The 18,118-nt window shown below is 40.4% G+C and overlaps 1 protein-coding gene across 1 annotated transcript in view; it reads left to right on the top strand.

Moving 5' to 3' along the window:
* The window catches only part of ghra (growth hormone receptor a), a 36,124-nt gene that overhangs the window by 2,671 nt on the left and 15,335 nt on the right, over positions 1–18,118 (top strand). The window contains exon 2 of the mRNA XM_079355386.1: positions 9,676–9,797. Within this exon, the coding sequence (XP_079211512.1) occupies positions 9,680–9,797 (118 nt within the window). The 5' untranslated portion in view covers positions 9,676–9,679. The remainder of the gene's footprint in view (positions 1–9,675; positions 9,798–18,118) is intronic.

The raw sequence follows: 18,118 nt of genomic DNA, 5'->3' as shown, positions 1-18,118 counted from the left end.
TGCACTCTTTACCTTTCCCCTTCCTGCACCGATACACACACTTGATTCTGTGCTTTCACACGAGGACGCACACACACACACACACACACACACACACACACACACACACACACACATTCTGTAGCTGTGTGTGCAGATGTGTGTCCTGATCTGCTTCCAGCACGGGCTCTTCTCATGCCAGCGTGCTGACTCCGAGTTTTCCACTCTCTCTTATGAAATAAGAGTCAGAGACATTAGAGCCATCTAGATCAGCATGCTTGAGAGCTCTCTCTCTCTCTCTCTCTCTCTCTCTCTCTCTCTCTCTCTCTCACACACACACACACACACACACAGACACACACACACACACACGCACACACACACAGAAACACAACCATACACAGGTTTCTGCACCTATACCCTCTACGCAAACACACACACACACACGCCAAACACACACACACACACACACACACACACACACACACACTCTTAATGACTTAATGTAAATAAATCCAACAGTTAAAGGTCTATAGGAGCAGCTGGTCGAGCTGCATGTTTGTGGGCCCTGCGTCTCGTCTGACAGGCTCTGCCTCACCAGAGTCTGGCGTAACGTGCAGGCTCATGTTGGAGTCTGCAGTATGTTTACTCAAATTTTGTTTATTTTAAAGAAAGAGGTTGGTGGGGAAGGGAAGGGTCAAGGAAACAAAATTCTATTTGCATGGTTCTTGACCTGACAGTGGACTTTGTACATGTTTTTGTATGACGATTAAGAAATGATCATGTTAAAATTTAACAATTTCTCCTGAATGGTAGTCTGTAAAATCGTGCACTGACATTTCGATGATAAGGTGTGTTGATAACTTGTGGAGACAGAGTGATTAAATGTGCTCCATGTAATTTGACTATGGCTTAAGCCAAGTTAAATAAAAGCCGAGTGTGGTGAAATAGTTAATACTTAAAGTTTAATTGCTTAGGATACAGTTCAGACTATACAGTCAGCAACTTGTTCAACGTAATTAACAAGGTCATACTGAAGTGATTCACATCTTTTATTGTCCTTCGTCTGTCAATTAGCCACGAGTCCTGAAAGCTTGGAGCATCAGGGTATACTTTTAGCGATAGAGGAGAGAATGAATGAGAGACAGAGCAGTTTTAGAAAGGAATAAAAGACACTATGAAGAGGAAATAGTGTGAAAGCCAGAGATTAGAAATGCAGTAGTACGAGAATAAGATTTACACTAAGGCATCAAATACTTAAGCAGCGTCTCACACATTTGTAAAGCCCAAGAGAGGCTAATGTAAACATACCTTGGTACAATCCAATATTTTTATAACCCCTTTAGACTAAATGCATAGATCTATTGCAGCATTTACGGCCCCAGGCTCACTCTACAATTTTTAATCAACTGGAGAAAGCATTAGAAATACAGTGGAACAGAAAGGATCTCTTTGCTCACAGCAGAGTAGCTGTAGATGAGGGCAAATCAGGTTTTGGATTGTTAGCATTTTATTGTACTTCCACTAAATCCCTCAAAAAACAAACGATTTCAGATTTAGAAAATACTTATTTAAAAGAACCTACAGTTAATATGATCTGCCAGCAGACGTACTGCGAGCGAGTGATGTGCACTTCCTCCACTAATCATAGAGTCCTGCTGGGAGAGACTCGTTACAAAGTTACTGGGGTTACATGCTTTAATGTCCCTGAAGCACACTGTGCAGCAAAAGTGATCTCACAGGTTTATTGCATGTCGCATTTTACGAGATGGGTCCATAAAAATCTCTGAATGAATGAAAGTAGTGTTGTCTGATGAAACACAGCGCCAGAAGCAAATCTTCATGGTGTGCGGAAATTCTACGTGTGCGATAACATTGTTGAATAGTACAATGATAGAATAACGTGACAAACTGAAATGACAATAACAGCTGTAAGTGTAAGTGTCTTTGTACTCCTGCTGCTAAGTAGGTATTTTAGACTCAATGTGATTGGCCCAAGTTTTCAAATGAGGATGTAAATGCACAGCTAACATTACAAAGTTGTTTTGCCATATTATGTCATAAGTGTACTATATTCACTGTATACTTCTAGTGCATGCTCGTTTGGAGAATTGACATGTTATGAATCTGGGCACTTTCTCACTTTCTGTAAAAAAAATGTTTATCCTGAATGTGAGGCAGGCTGCTTTGGTAGCTGCTCACTTCTTCAAGTGCAAGGTGGTATATGGTTGTAAAATTTTTCAATACAGAGATATTATGATGATGAGGCAACATGTTTTTTAAATGATATCCATTATTTTAATAAGAAATAGTACTGACAATTACCAAAGCTTTAAAAAAAATTCCCACTATGAATGTTCAGCCAAAGCTGCCTCAAGAGAGAGCAGTATTTATCCATTCAAATCAACAGGGCAGCAAATACTGATGTTACCCAAGTGTGTTTGGATTCTTTTAAAGATGAAGCCGTTTTGTTCATGTCTGTTTCTAACAGACAGACAGCAGCAGATGTTGTACTGTCTAAATTAAACTTACATACATTGGCAACATAGATTGGTGCTCGTTTGACCTGATTCTGTCCCAAGTTGTGACATTTCATCATTAACGGATGAATAGAAGAGATAAGCCATTTTCATAAATGTGTAGAAAACTTCAGGCAGACTGTCACTGAAATCTCCCTGAGTTGGTTCTTCAAACAGGCCTCTTTTTCGAGGGAGACTATCCCCGTCTAATGTGAGGGGAAGGGGCGTGGCAGGAGGCAAGGTAAAGTGGAGTAATTATGACAATTTTCCCTCTATATGAATGCTACCTATGGTTTGACAGAATCACAATATAGGCAGCTGAGCAGAACAGAAATCCTTATTAAGCAGTTGAATTACAAGCACAGGGATAGCACAAGTCGTGCACATGCAGGATGTGCAGCCTTTGCAGGTTACAAAAGTCACCACCACCTCCCTGTTGCTCACAGTAGATCTTTGGTATTTCTTTCAGTGTTCTCACATAAGCTCATCTAGACTTTACACAGAATGTTTGAGTGTTTAGTGCAAGTGTGAAAACACTACATGGCTCCCTTTGACGAGGTTCACCCGTGTTGTTTTTATCTCCAGTGACAAGTTAATCCTCGCCTCTGCCAGCCCCTCTCTCACGCTGTCTGCCTGTCCCACACTTTATTTTCCCCGGACCAGCAGTTGACTCCACTAAGGGCCAGATTTACTAAACGTTTGCGTGTATTAAAACGTGTGCAAACTTGATACCGCCAGCAAAAAAAGTGCTATCTGATCTACTAACAGCGTGCAGTGAGGATTGCGTCTTTCATATGAGCAAAACAACACGTACTGTTCATTTAGTACGTTTGCCTTAATGAATATGCAAAACGAGGCGTTTCTGCCCAAGTGCGCAAAATACTGGGAGGAGAAAATGCAAAGAAGTTAAGTTAGTACACGCAATGTGATTTACCAAGCCAGGCATAAATTGCATTGGTTGTGACGGTGTCTGAATTTAACACCTTTGAAAAGAACGTGCTAATCCAGGAGCCCCAGTGTTACGCACTGCAGGCTGCAGTTAGGAGGAGACACAGGCTCAATAAAAGACGTTCTGATGTGTTTAAATTAAACGCCATGATTAAACTATAACTGAACATTCACAGCGTCTGCATTCTAAAGAATTTCAACATTGACATTATGTCGTCCTATTTCCCTCTTCTCGCCAACATTACATTTTAAACTGGGCATTTCATTTTGTCGGGTTACGCGTCTCTGGTGCGTTCTGGGCGCTTCTCCAGAGCGCGCTCGTCTCTTCACTCTACAGCCCCCTCCCCTGCTGCTGCGCTGTGGGACCATGCTTGTACCCCCAACTTCAGTACCTGTTGCCACGAGATTTATGTCCGATCAGACACAGCGCTGACCAGCTTCTGGTGCGCAACGATAGCACGAGTGGCACACACACAAAAATGTTTGATGCATTTAGATATGTATGTGCTAGCTGTCGTCTTCACTGAAATTTCACCCAATCAAAGACCACACATAAGAAGTCGCTGTTTCATTTTAGCTCGTTTCACACAAGCTCCTCTGAACAGTTTAAGCAGTGTTAAGCACAGCCTGCTCCTGAAACCTTCCGAGGTTGTTCTTTCACACATATCCCTTGCAGCAGGAAGTTGTCTTCCTTTCCGTGGGACAGGAAGGGGGTCTCAGGAGGCAGGACATGTGGTAAAAAGGACCCTATGTAAGTAGTAGTGTAATTATTACAACATGTCCAACATGGCGGACGTAGCGTCAGAGTCTGCCAGTTTCTGCCTTTACGATTCGATTCGAACCTGGGCCACCTGCTTGGAGAACAAATGCCACTGCTACATGGAGCGCACACACTAACCACTACGCTTCTGGCGCCCCCATACCAGATGTTAGTTTTTAAGATTTTTTTTTTTTCCTAACACAAAGGCAGGGAAGTTACATTTCTCCAGATATACTTTTTAAGATTTTGGTTGAAACTTTCTTTAGGTCACGACAGAAATGAATAACTTGTGTGCTCTGAAAAATAAATGAAAAAAAATCCTTCATCTGTAGCAGTTAAAAACTTCGACCAATGTCGGCACTCGGTAAACATTTTATAAACCAATCAAGCCTCTCTGCCCCATGCATGCATGAGCCCACACTCGAAGCATGAGCTGAAATCTGCTTCTGGACCAATGGCGCTAGTGCATGTATGTGAGGGGCGGGACTTTCGAGGGAGCACAGAGGGGAGGGGGTTAGTGAACACGAGAAGATGCTACTTTCAAAATCATGCTAGTTTTTGAAAATTACCGACCCAGCCTTTAACATATTGACTTCGTCTTCTCTCCTGTAGTCAATCAACCTGTCTTCTTTTAGTTGTGTATTAAAAAAAAAAAAAAAAGGATAAGCCCAGAATGTGCTAGCTGAGTACAGTAAAATGCATAAATGTTTATAGTGTGCTGAAATGTGGCGCACATAATATAAAATCTTTTGTTCCTTTCTTTTGGAGAGCAAAAGGCCGTGTTGTGGGGTTGGGCCATCGGTCCAGATGAATGGAAGGACAAACACTGAAATCATCTAAGCTCCTAAAGAATCCAATATGAGTGCTTCAGGACTAGAAATCTGAATCCAGAAAGCACAGTCACAAAATAACTTCCAAAAATTGCGTAAACACAAGAAAAAACACCTGTTTGTAAGCCATCTTTCCCAGAGGGTTATGTGGGGCTGTGTTTGTAAAAGACCAAACCCCCTTTCCACCTCAGCCGCACCAAATATACTGGGTATGAATATCAACCAGTTCAATAGATAAATGAAGACTCTGAGACAAATAGTGTCACTCAGTCTTTCACAGGAAAAAGTAAATGTTTAAAAAAAGAATGACAGAATTTGTATCCACTGCAGTCTTAAGCCTCAAACTAAACTGGAGCTTGCCACACAGCTCTGTGTTTGATTATGCTTTTCCTCTGCAGCTATAGAAGAGCAAATATAATGTGCCCTCTCACCTCCTAACCTTTTTTCTTTGGCCTCCCTCTCAAACAATCACCCCATCTGCTGCTTACCTCCTCCTCCTCCTCCTCCTCCTCTCTCTCTTGTCAGCTCCTCTTGAACAAACACAGATGATTAATAGAGATTAAAGAAAACATGGGAGAGGCATGGTGCTGGCAGTGGGGTGCCAAGTCAAGCTGTTGCATGTGCGCGTGTGTTTTAGGGCAGAGGTAGTGGGAGGAAGGTTGACCACAGAGGCCTTATATGTTTACAGAGGGACCCCAGGAGACCTGCGCTGAGCCTCCCTCTTCTCTGATTGGCTTAGACTGACTTCCTGTGAGTTTATGTGCTTGTAATTGGCTGAAATAAGGAAAGGAATGGGGGAGAATCGTGCACGAGATTGATATGAAGCTACAAGTTTTCAAGGAAAAAGGAAAGACTGATATTGGGGTTAACATGAAGCCTTCAACTGGAGAGGAGGGACTGTTTGGCCTCCGTCTTTTGTTTCTCATCTGATCAAACATGGTAGACTAGAAAAAAGTAACATTGCCGAAAATATCGAAAAGTAGGTCAGAGTAGGAAAAGTGTTTAATAATTGTTCATCAGAGGGTTAAGTTCACCAGAATAATTGGCATTTGAGGAGGAGATGGATTTAATGATGATGTTAAAATGACAGATGATCAAATGTGAAGGGCGATTCAGACAGAATAAGAGAGGGAAGATCTGAAGAGAACCTTGGGCAGGATGACAAATGCAGAAAATGAGCAATAATTGGTTATAAATGGAGCGCTTCAGTCCAGACAGATGAGCCAGCTTCTTGACAGCTCTCTTCTATAAATTCTTGCATTGTATAACTTGGTCTCATCCAGCCTCTAACACATGGAATTCATCCACACATACACGCAGCCCCCCACATACTCACATTCTTCTTATGACTTAACATTTATACCGTTACAAAATTCAGTATAACAGGGTCAATTTTTTCAATGTGAGTCATACAGTCCTACAAACTACATGTTTCTCAGCTAGAGTTTATAAAGATGTAAATGAAGGTTCTTCCTGTTTCAGTTTTGGTAAATGGTAAATCAACTCCACTTCTTATTCTATGTACATTTCTAGTTTTTTTTAAATTTTTTAAACCACTACAGTCTTTACTCACATACATACACAATAGCCCCTTACATATTGCAATTCTGCAACAGCACCATAACAAAGTACCAGTGTTGTAACGCCTTTGTACTTGTATGTTCCGACCGCAACAACTTCATATTGGTGTCCCAGTGTGGGATTTCACATTGTATTATGGGGTTGCACAAACACGAGAGGCACGGCGTGTATGCGCACAGCGGGAATTTCCCATACACACATAGTCGGACATGCACACTCATACAGTGCTGTTCTGTCCAGCTTCGACGTTTCACATTGCCACCATCTCGCCCCATTACACATCTGTTACTACCTACAACAACGGATCAGGGGGGGGAGAAGAACTTCATTCCACTTTTCGGCCTCCTTGTGTTACACATATCCTATTAGGCAGACCAGCAGAGTCAACTTCTCGCCTCAACTGGAATTTTAGAAGAGACACTTCAAACACTGTTGACAGTGCCAAGCTAGGCCATCCATCAATAAATATCTTTACCCACAGAAAGGTATTCCTTAGGACTAAGGTGTGAGTTGAGTATCTAACCACAGACTGTTTAAAACATGGGTGACGTCACCCATTGGTTTCTGAAGTGGACTTTTAAAGCCCATCGATGGCAGTGGACTTGTTGCAAATGCTGTTTTAAATTGACTTTTGCTCAACTTAGTAAGCTTGCTTGCAGGTTCTGCACTTCCACATTGGCTTCATTTTTCAACACCAGTGGTTGCCACTTGTGTTAAGCCCAAGGATATTTTTAAACTGGGATTAATCGACCAACCTTTTAATTGGCGAACGACCCGCTCTGTGTGTTGAGGTAGGACACAATATGGATGTGGCAAAACGTTGTTGTCTTATCTTGTGTGATACAATTATTTAAATCACTAGTTCCAAATACATTTTTTTTTCTTTTACAGACATTTTGCGCTCGAGACAGATCTTTCTGTAAATTTGACTCACTGCGTCCCCACTCCATGACTTCTCACAGTAGCACTCATAACATGAATGACGGAAAGCAAGGCGTCTGATGAAATTCGGACATATCGCATTATGAGAGGTGAAACGGACACCAAGTGAATATCAGATATCTGGATTTTTTTGCAGTGTATCAATAATGACAAAATCCATAAACCCTGATAGAATAATTACCCTGTTTCACATGTAGTGTATTGTTGCATGAGTTATTGTCCCATTTCCCCCTGCCTGTGAGCTACAGCCAATCTTAAGTGTGTTATGTTGTTTCTATGTATTGTTGTTTTGTTTTGTTTTTTTGATTAGCTGCACATGTTTGATTTATGCTCTTTTATTTCATAACACTGGGGGATTTCCTTCAAACATTTTCTTGACACTAGAATTTTTAACGCCCTGGCGTTTGAGTCATGAAAATGTGCTTGATGTTGACACATGTTTTCTCAGTCGTTGTCACTCTATAAATGTGAGTGAAGCGTGATGTAAAACAGTTCTCCTTTGCTACTACTGCGCGCAAGTGTTTCTCCTGTAAAATCTTGGGTTTATTGTGCAGCTCTCTGCAGCTATGTGTCGTTAAGGTGTCCTCAGAATGCAGAAGAAAGTGGGGAAAGTACTGAGAGCATTGCCCTCAGAAGCACAGCCTCCACGTTTAAGTTGTTGGCAGCCCTGCAAACTTGTGGCGACGCAGCTGTAAATAGCAATGGGTGCGGACGGGGAGCTTGGCCTATATTTAGTGGTTAGACTTGACTGGTAGAACTTGTCCTCAGACACCAGCTTATTGACCAGGAAGACGTTGTCACTGTTTGTTCTCCATAACAGATCTTATGTTTCTGCAAGAGTTCTAATTTGAGTTGTCGATGGATAAAGAAGAGGCAGTCATCTCATTTCTGTACCATTTAGTTTTTCCTGTATTTTACCACGGCATGTGATGCTCGATTTATAAACACGACTGCTATTTGTTTTTGGTTACTTTTGGATTTGAGAAGCTGTAAACTGTTTTAAAGTTTTAAATAAAAATGTCTGGTTATTCGATTGATGAACACACAGCTTTCACCAAATGCTGTCAGTTTTTCTCAGCTCTATTTTGAATTTAAATACCTGTATAGTTTCGGTTCACTCTTCCATATCTTATTTCTCGATAGAGCTGGTCGATTTTTGGGCAGCTTTTACTCCTATTTGTTCAATACCTGCACTGCAACAAACAACAGCTAGTCTAAAGCCCTTTTCACACATGCACAAAGCCTCTCTAAAATTCTGAAAATGTCCCGAAATGTTCATGGTGAGCTGAATGCATGAACACATTTTTCACACCTGTTTTGTAAATGCAACATGTAGCATTGTAAAAACGACAAAACTGCATCCAGTGCCTGGGACCCTGAGGGACATGTGCTAAAGAGCTTTTAGAAACATTTTAGGGTCAGGCTGTATTGACATTTTGAAGATATTTTTCAGGAGTGACGAGTTTGAAGAGGGCAAATGTTGGTCTGAGAGTCAGTTAATGTTGTAGCCTATAATTAGCTATGTTGTAAACTAAGCTAGTAAAATAAAAATGAAATCAGTTATCTTGCGATCGGGGGGGGTGGGGGGGGGGGGTACATAATAATTACATTCTGTTAACAATTTTTTTTAATTACTTCTCATTCCGTCGTTTTTCAACCTTCAGTAGATGTGTGTAAGGATAAAACCATGGACAATTTCAAATGCTTTTAACTTTGGGTAAAACTGTCATAAGGACTGTCCAATTAAGATCTGGAACTTTTTCATTCTTATCAAATATTTTGTGATCAGTTTTAAAAAGACATATTTTTAAAAAACCTATGAACAGAATAACCGTTAGCTCCCAAACACTGCAGCAGCAACCTGGCATGATAATTAATTATGCCCCGTGTTCCGTGTTAGGTTTCACACACACCAGCACCAAAATAAATGGCACCCAGAATTTGCGCTCACAGGTCAGGGAGAAGGAAAGAGAGAGACCGAGCGAGGGAGCCTGAGAGTAGAGAGGCAAGGAGTTTTTTGTTTTTTTTCACATGGGCATGTCATGGAGTCCAACAGATAATTATAATCACTGTGTTACTGTCTCTCTCTCTCGTTCTCCCCTCCGTCTCTCTGCAGCATCATGGCTGTCTCGTTGTCCTCTCCAAACCTCCTGCTCCTTCTCCTGGTTTCCTCCTTGGATTGGCTGTCTGCTCCAGGATCTGCCTTTGTCATGGACGGGGAACCTCTGACATCATCAGGTAGGTGGATTTTCCCTTTTCTTTGTGTTGTCTGTCTAGGTTTCAAACTTGGAGGAAAGAAAATTATACTGGATAAGTGAGTCTCTATGCAACTCATCAAACATGAACACACCGGATTCAGAAGTTGTGCGCACGACAAGCTGTATTCACTTGTTATCAGCACTTATGTCAGACAACAGTTGCAGAATGCTGTTTGCTCAGATACATGAGGAAAGGTTAGCTGTTGAGCAAACGCCGCGTTTTCCTGGTTTGGCTTGTCTAACAGGCTGATGATCAATAGAGCCTGGGTAAATATATGGTCGAAAGCGTCTCTGTCAAAGTCCAGGGACAGGACATGGACAAAGCAGGATGTTCAGCCAGCTCATGGAGCTGTCACTGAGCCATCGGAGAGAACATTAGGTGAAAGAATGTTTGTGGCTGTGAAAACAGGCCAAACTAATTTTAAATTGAATTTACTGCTCAAAATTGAAGAGCAAAAGATGGCCAGAAATTGTTAAAAAGTCACTATGCTAACTTTGACCACATCATTTCTGAGATTGAGTCCATTAACCCGACCAGCAAAAATGATTTAGCATTTTCAGATCGTTAAAACCATAGTTTTTCAGTTGCTGTTAAATATGGCAAAATGTGTCTGCAAACTTTAAAGACAAAAAATGTGATTTTTCTCTTGTTTGATTCTTCCTGGTCGGCATTTCAGTTTTTTTCTTTTTTCAAATAGGAATTATTCCACTGGAACTGAAAGCAGTGATATCACATTCACGCTGTTTTCTCGATGAACTGAATTTATGTTTTAAGGACTTATTTTACACCATTTGTCATTTTGATAATTGTGCCAGTTATTTCCACAATTCATTTTTCTATCATCTCAACCACAAGTGTGTAATTGTGCTAAAATACTACGATCACCCAGAGCCCAAAGTAAAGTTGTGTTGGATAAAAGAAGCTTAATAAACTGTTGAATTGTAAAGCACCATCATCATCGTTTGCATTGTTAGTTTTGATGAACATTATGTGCTGGAAAAATGAAGCTGCATGCCATTAAGAAACTGATTTTTATATATTTCACACAAAAAAATCAGTGCTGAAAAAAAGTATTAACAGTAATAATCCAGTCATTATTGGTGTATTTTAAGAGTAAATATACTGAATGCATCCTGCTTACAACACATTTAAATGAACTGATTTGGTTTTTTATTTATTGCTATAAAAAGAAGCTGCGAGTTTTGTTTGATTTTTTTTTTTCAACTCCCTTTTACAACTTATCATACCTAAACACAGCGTGAATGTAAATATTACACAGCTGATTTGCCTGTATATTCTTAGACACATCCGCTGAAGGCGATTGAGACGGGGATCTGAGAAACATCTGAACCGTCTCTGTCTCTCTGCTGCAGCACCCACTGCTGGAATGGATCGCACGCTTGTCACCTGGAGAAACCCTTGTGGCAATTTTGAATCTGAGATATTGGATCTGTTTGAGTCTCTATTCTTATCCTGTAGTCTGAACCGGGCTCGCAGTGCCATTGTGTGTCCTTGAATTGGACAGTGAACCTCTATTTCATATAAGCACTGAATACTTGTGCCCCATTTAAAAATATAAGCACTCAGTTAGGTCTGCATAATATGAACACATAACATTGCTCAATGCTGAGATAATAAAATGAACCTTGGTCAATAAGCAAATATTAAAGAGTGCATATTAGAGATAACTCACAGTTTCTTCTGCATGCATGGTGATAAAGTATTGCTGATTTACATTCACTAAATTCTAACTGTCAATTTATTAGATGGGCAGGATATCAAGCTCAAGTGATTCCCTCGCTCTCTCATCTACTGTTGCCTTTCTCTACTACTTTCTTAATTATCTCCTCTTCCTTACTCATTACCATATGTCTTAATGCTGCCTGGATCAGCATGGTGGAAATTTCTCCATCCCTTTTTTTTCCTATCATTTATTCGGAATCGCTCAGCACCCTTCAATCTTCTGTATCTTCTCAGGCCTTTGATTCATGTTACCTTCCACAAAAAGGACACATTGGGAGCTTCTTTCCCTCTTATCGTACCACCTCTGTACTCTATTGATGCATTCATCCTACTCATAGTGCAGTTCTCTATAGTTCTAGTTCTGGAGGATAGGTCCGTGCATCAGTCTTTCAATGCATGGTCATGTTCTTTCCATGCTCCGTAGCCATGTTATCGACCCGAGAGCCATCTCTCACGTTTGCTCTTCCTATGTACTGCATATATGCCACACAGAAGAGAACCACTAGTCCTTCAAAAAGGCCACTTCTGTGAATGTTTTCTGTGAAATGTTGGTGAAAAACAAGATGGAAACCATTAAGAATGACATCTGAAAAATGCCAACAAATCCTTTTGTCTTATATTTTCTGTCTTTTTTTCTCTATTCAACATTGTATACGGTCAGCTTAGTCCATTTACCAAGCTCACTCAATACAATGATACAGCAAATAAACAAGTCAGAGCTTCAATAACTCTGCATTGGTCAAGACAACTTTTTGAGACAACTCAGTGGACCAATGCTGTGTTGAAGTTTAAGAACATTGATTCAATTTATTCTCTGAACATATTGTTCTTTTTATTCTGCCTTCTGGTTTCTTGTTGAAATCCTTTTTGGCCTTTACGAGTGAAATAATTCTGGTTGAAGGGTTCTGGTTCTGGGAATCGCTGGTGCAAGATCTGAGACCAAAGCTGCCAAATTACTCAGACTTTGGTTTGGAAACAATCTCTCACAATTTCTTCTCGATAATTAGACCCATTGCCTTGAGGATATCAGTTTTGACATACTGTTAGCATGACCATTTGGATGAAGCAATGATGTTAACCAGCCGCTTGGCATCCTGGTCAGAAATTAATGGACGTATCCTAGATTTTGGCTGTGTAATTCTGATTGTGATTATTATTCATTGGTCATGGTTTTTAGCAGTGTTTGTGTTGGGGAGCAGAACAGAGGCTGCCTGGTTATGACAAGTGGTTTTGTCACTTGAGTTTGCTGAAGATGAGTAACAGATCAGCCGTACGTGTGAAACTAGAGGACTTCCAACATTTACATGATTTGTATAAAATGGGCCCACTGATTTATAGCAAGCATATTTTTTACTTAGAAAAGGTGATGTTAAATGCCAAAAAAAACATGGTTAATTAAAAACATGGGTGTAAAACCGGTGTCTTCACTGCACCATTTATTGAGTTCTGAGGTCTTTGCCCCCCAGCTCTGTGACTTATTTGTTCACAGACTGTAGCAAAAGTCTTTATCTGTGTGCGTTTACTGATAAGCTCACAGACAAACCACCGAAAGCCAGCTGAGGTCAAACCATCAATCAATCTGACTGGCCCGCCTCCTTTGGTCGTTAAAATGGCTTCCAGCAAGCACTGTGGGTAATATAGCTCATGGCTCTCGTCTCTTCAACAAGCATTAAAACATCTGTAAACAAAAAACAGCTGCTGATAACATGTGCAAACACACACAGCTTGTGCCTTTCACAAACCAACCAATACCGATACAGCTGCTTTCAATACTTAAAACCTCCTATATTTGATATTTTACCCCCAGTCCATCTCGTCTGCTCAAAGTTATACATGTATGAGTAATTCTTTTATTTTCCTGTCTGGCCTTAAATGGCCAATCTCCTGTTGGGATAAAAATGACACTGAGATGAAGTTAACAATTCAACCGCAAAACACTGGTTTAACTCAATAAAAAGCTGATACAAAGTGACAGGAGGGGCAAGAGTGAGAGAGAGAGAAAGAGAGTGAGAAAGATGCAATAGTATATCGACCAGCTGCAATATGTAATGGTAATAAGGTGCAAAACGGGGCACAAAGAGAACGCATGCTCTTATTTGATATTTTATCAAAGTTAATAGTCTTATAAACACTCACAGAAAGCTGAGGAAAATAATTAATCTGTGAGCTTCAAATACACAATATAACAAAGTCTTTGACACATCTCCCACTGATGACAAAACCTGCAGACAAAATGAGCACACTCACTCTCAATGAACTCGAAATGTCACAGTTCGATGGCTTTTTTTGTACATGGTTTCCATGAGCTTTGTTGAATACTAAAGGTTACTGCATCAATGAGATTTGCTTTTAGGTTTCACTTCAAGGATTTCTTTCCTAAATTGAGGACTCAGTTGGCTCTTCCTGTTGGACTCTTGTACTCTTGTTCTGTTGTACAGCAAGCCGTTTAACAAGCCGAGAGAAGGCGTATGGAGATGCTCCTATATATTTATTGGCTAACCAGATGATTGCAGCCAGTGGTTGTCTTCATATGCCCTTACATACAGACGTTCTTCTTTTTCATCCCGTAAACCTTTCTTGAGCGTCTGCGTCTGTCTCTGGAGGTCTCTTGCATTGATTTTGCTTAGTGTGGCTGTGTTTTTTTTGGCCACTGAGGTGGTAACTAACCAGCAGTTAAACGTGTAGAGGCTTTTTTCATCTGGTTTTTGCACTCAAGTCTACGGTTACGTCTGCTTCATAGACAAGCAGTGGGTTTGTTTGCTGCCAGACTGGTGGTGTCTGAAGCTCTGAAGCTAAACACAAAGCTGGAATTGCATGCTGCAGATTGTTGAAAGGAGAAAACATGGTTTGGGAAAAGTGGGATTTTTTTTAGCACAGTGTAGTCTTATAAGAACTGCAGAGAAAATGTCATAGAGCTTGAAAGTTGAAACTTAAATTTTACATACCAACGAGGGTTGTCACGATACTAGTAGAATTATATACTGATACTGAAAAAAAAAACTCAATAGCCTACCATTTTCGAAACCGCGGGGCAAAAAATAAATAAATAAATAAATACTGGCAGGACTGTTGGCGTTTGCTCCTACATTAACGACCAGTCTGGGTCGTTTCATTATTAGCCATAGCCTCTAGCTTAATACCAGACAGCTAACGTGGCTATCGGTTCGTTAAACGGCTAGTGTTAACGTGTGCCATGGTAACAATCATGATAACTGTATGACATGTACATGTTGCTGAAACGGGAGCTTCATTGACCTCTCCAAATTCATCATAGAGACCGAGGGTTGGTCTTTCAGATGCTTTGCCAACTTTGATGTGCTACTTGGCCACAACTTTGAAGCATTGCTTGCATACGGAGCTGTCGAAATCTGTTACTTTTCCTTCGGCGTTTGCTTGATATTTAGAATACTTCCATATACAACATTTTCACTTCCATCATTTTCAACCGTAAATTGTTTTCTCAAGCCCCCCAGCAGCAGCACTAGCTGCAACCATGCCGACATCAGCTGACTCGGTGTTATGATGAGCTAGTGTGTTTATCTGAGGGGAGGGGCTGCACATGTCTGTGTGTGTCTGCAGAAGCGAATAAAGTTTTCAACTGAAGGAGGTGAGGAGAAAAAAACGGAGACGAACTATAGTAAAATAAGAGACAAAGACAGTGCCATTTGCACTCTGTAACTTTAAGACAATCAGGTATGGTTACTTGCACACACAAAAAAACACTCACAGTTATAACCTGGGTTGGATGGTATTCATCATCATGGTATTCGACATTTAAACAAACCAAATATTCTTAGATATAAATAGAAATGTAAAAATAATGGCATCTGTTCGAAAGATGACAATATGGATCTTTTTGATCATTGGAAGCCACTGAACTGATCTCTTGATTCTTTTAAGCATCCTTTTTTTAAAGATATTTTTTGGTCAGTTTTTGCCTTTATTGGTTAGGACAGCTGAAGAGAGACAGGAAATGCTGGGACAACAGAGTGAGTGATAACATACAGCAAAGTGGCAAGGTTGATACGAACCCATGGCCGCTGTGACGGGGGCTATATTCTTTGTACATGGAGCACGGCACATAACCACGCAGCAACTGGCCCCCTAATGCCTCCTTAAACCGTTAACATACAGAGTCTTCACTATCTCTCTCAGCTTTAAATGCCTAGTTTACGTACTTTTCTTCCTGACACATCTCATTCTGTTCAAGTTTTACACCTCGCTCAATAGACATGCTAGTGCTGCAACTCTTTATTTAAGGTCTTGTTAGGTAAATGAAATTCATGAAATTCTTACATTCTTGTTTTAGAATATGGAAGTTGAACTCTGGGAACTGGGGTCAAGGTCATGGAGGGACAAGACTCAATCCTGGACGGCACGCCAGTAAATCACGGGGTTCTCACACACAAACAACCGTACAAGCTCAGACTTAGGCAGACTTGTCTAGAGGGCAAGTCACCAACCTAACAAGCTTTTCTTAACTGCGGGAGGACACCGAATGCAAACTGCACACAAAACAACCCCTGAGAGGAGTCAAATAAGAGATATAATCACTTCCCCACCACACAGCCCGCTCTGGAAACAACTTAAACTTGATAGGAATTGAAGAAATCTCTTTAGAATAGAACCTAAAAATAAACATAACAAGTGCAGGTGTATATGCTGTCAGCCAAAACCATGCTCATCTATATTACCTCTCACTTTGACTTAATGCCACATAACAAAGGCTGTACTGTGGGCTGTAATGGCATTACAGGAGATTAACATCATTAGTTCAAGTTCACGATAAATCTCTTGGACCAGAAACCGGCTGACCAAGTTACCGCGTGGTCAATCACCAAGACTGTTTGTGTTAAACTTCAAAGCTGTGAACACCGATGAGAGTCATGAGAATCAGGTGTCGTCATTCTGCAGTCCTTAACTTTGACACAGAAGTCAAGCCATGGGGTTATTGTTTAATGGAAGGAAAGGCTGTATGTATTCAAGGACTCAGACAATGGCGCTTTGATATTCTTTTGTCGCTTGTTGTTTTGAAGGTGTAAATTCCATGTGTGTATTCGTGTGTGTTCCGTGTGCATGTTGGAAGTTATTTATATCACCTGTTTACGGTCCCTTGTTTGTATCTTCTTGCAGTCTCTCAACTTTCCGCCCCTTCTAGTCCACTTCAGGCTCGCCTGAATACTGTATTGTACTCAACAACTTTAACAGTGTCAAACTTCAATTTTATTTTATTCCAGACTATGAAAGGACCCTGCCTGTATTAGTGACATGGCAGGGGTCAATACGAGAAAGGCCTTTAACAATTTTCAAACCAGAACAAAGATAGAAAGGACTATAAAATAGTACATTTACAACAGATATAATATTCAGCTGTGTACACTATAGTGATATCATAAAAAAAATCAAAAAGAAAGAATTAGAAATCCCTAAGTTGATCTGGCATTGTGAGATAGCCTTTCTTTACCAACCTGCTGCCCTCCCTTTTCTACTTATTTCTGACCTGCAAACTGTTTCAACACTAAATGCACAAGGGCCTCTAATTGAGACCTGCCTTTCTTTAAAGAGACTTGGCTTTGAATGTTGTTGGGCTTTTTTATTTCACGTTTGATGTTATTAAAAAAAAAAAAAAAACTTGTGGAAAAAAGTATTGAAGAATAAAAAACATTGAAATGTTTAAAAAAAAAAAAAAAATCCAGACAGTCTTATTCCTCTTATCCTCTCTTTTAATCTGCTCTTTCTTTCTTGTACTTATCATCCAAGAAACAATCAGTTCAGAAGACAAATGATGTTGTCCCCAGCACACACATGCACACAGGCATGCAGATACACAGACGAAGGAACAAAGACACCGACGGTGATGCAGGCAGCGTTTCTGGATCATCTGGCATGGATGCTGCAATGCCAGTCAGGCTGGGGTTAAACAGAAGTAACAACAACATTTTAAAATGTCCTGAGTGGATGTAAAGATGCCTTAAATGTGTGAACACTGGTTGGATAGTTTGAATTTGCTAATAGAACTGCACTACTGTAAATTCAAATCTCCGTCTCACAATAAGCCGCTCAAACAATGACCTAAAATGTTTTACTCGTGATGTGGTTAAATTAAGACTTGCAGCTGTCATTCAGCTCTGAGTGTCTGGTAATTGTGTTTACCTGTGTCAGTGCAGAGCAGCGTACGAGTTATGTGAGTGACATGATCAGGGACAACCGGTTCTACTGTTCAGCAGCCGCTTGTGTGTTCTTTTCAAGCAATGGGTAATCAAATCAATTATGTGCTAATGCCAAGATGAAGAGACACTCAGTCCATACTGTTTATGTGTCTGTATGTTTTTTTTGTGCTGTTTTTGATGGTGTAGTTGGGTAGCACAAGTCAGACAGATAAAAGTCTGGTTTGAATAATAACTAATACAGATTTATTTTGTTATGTTTAAAAAAATAACTAAAAGTGTGGATCGCAAGGGGGAAAAAATCTTCCATCATTCTGCACCAAATGATTCCAAAAATATCAATCGATGAAATTACCCAGTGTAGTGATTTGCTGTTGTGAAGCGTGGCAC

Source organism: Symphodus melops, assembly GCF_947650265.1.
Source record: "Symphodus melops genome assembly, chromosome: 1".
NCBI lineage: Eukaryota > Metazoa > Chordata > Actinopteri > Labriformes > Labridae > Symphodus > Symphodus melops.
This window is presented reverse-complemented; position numbering and strand designations above follow the sequence as displayed.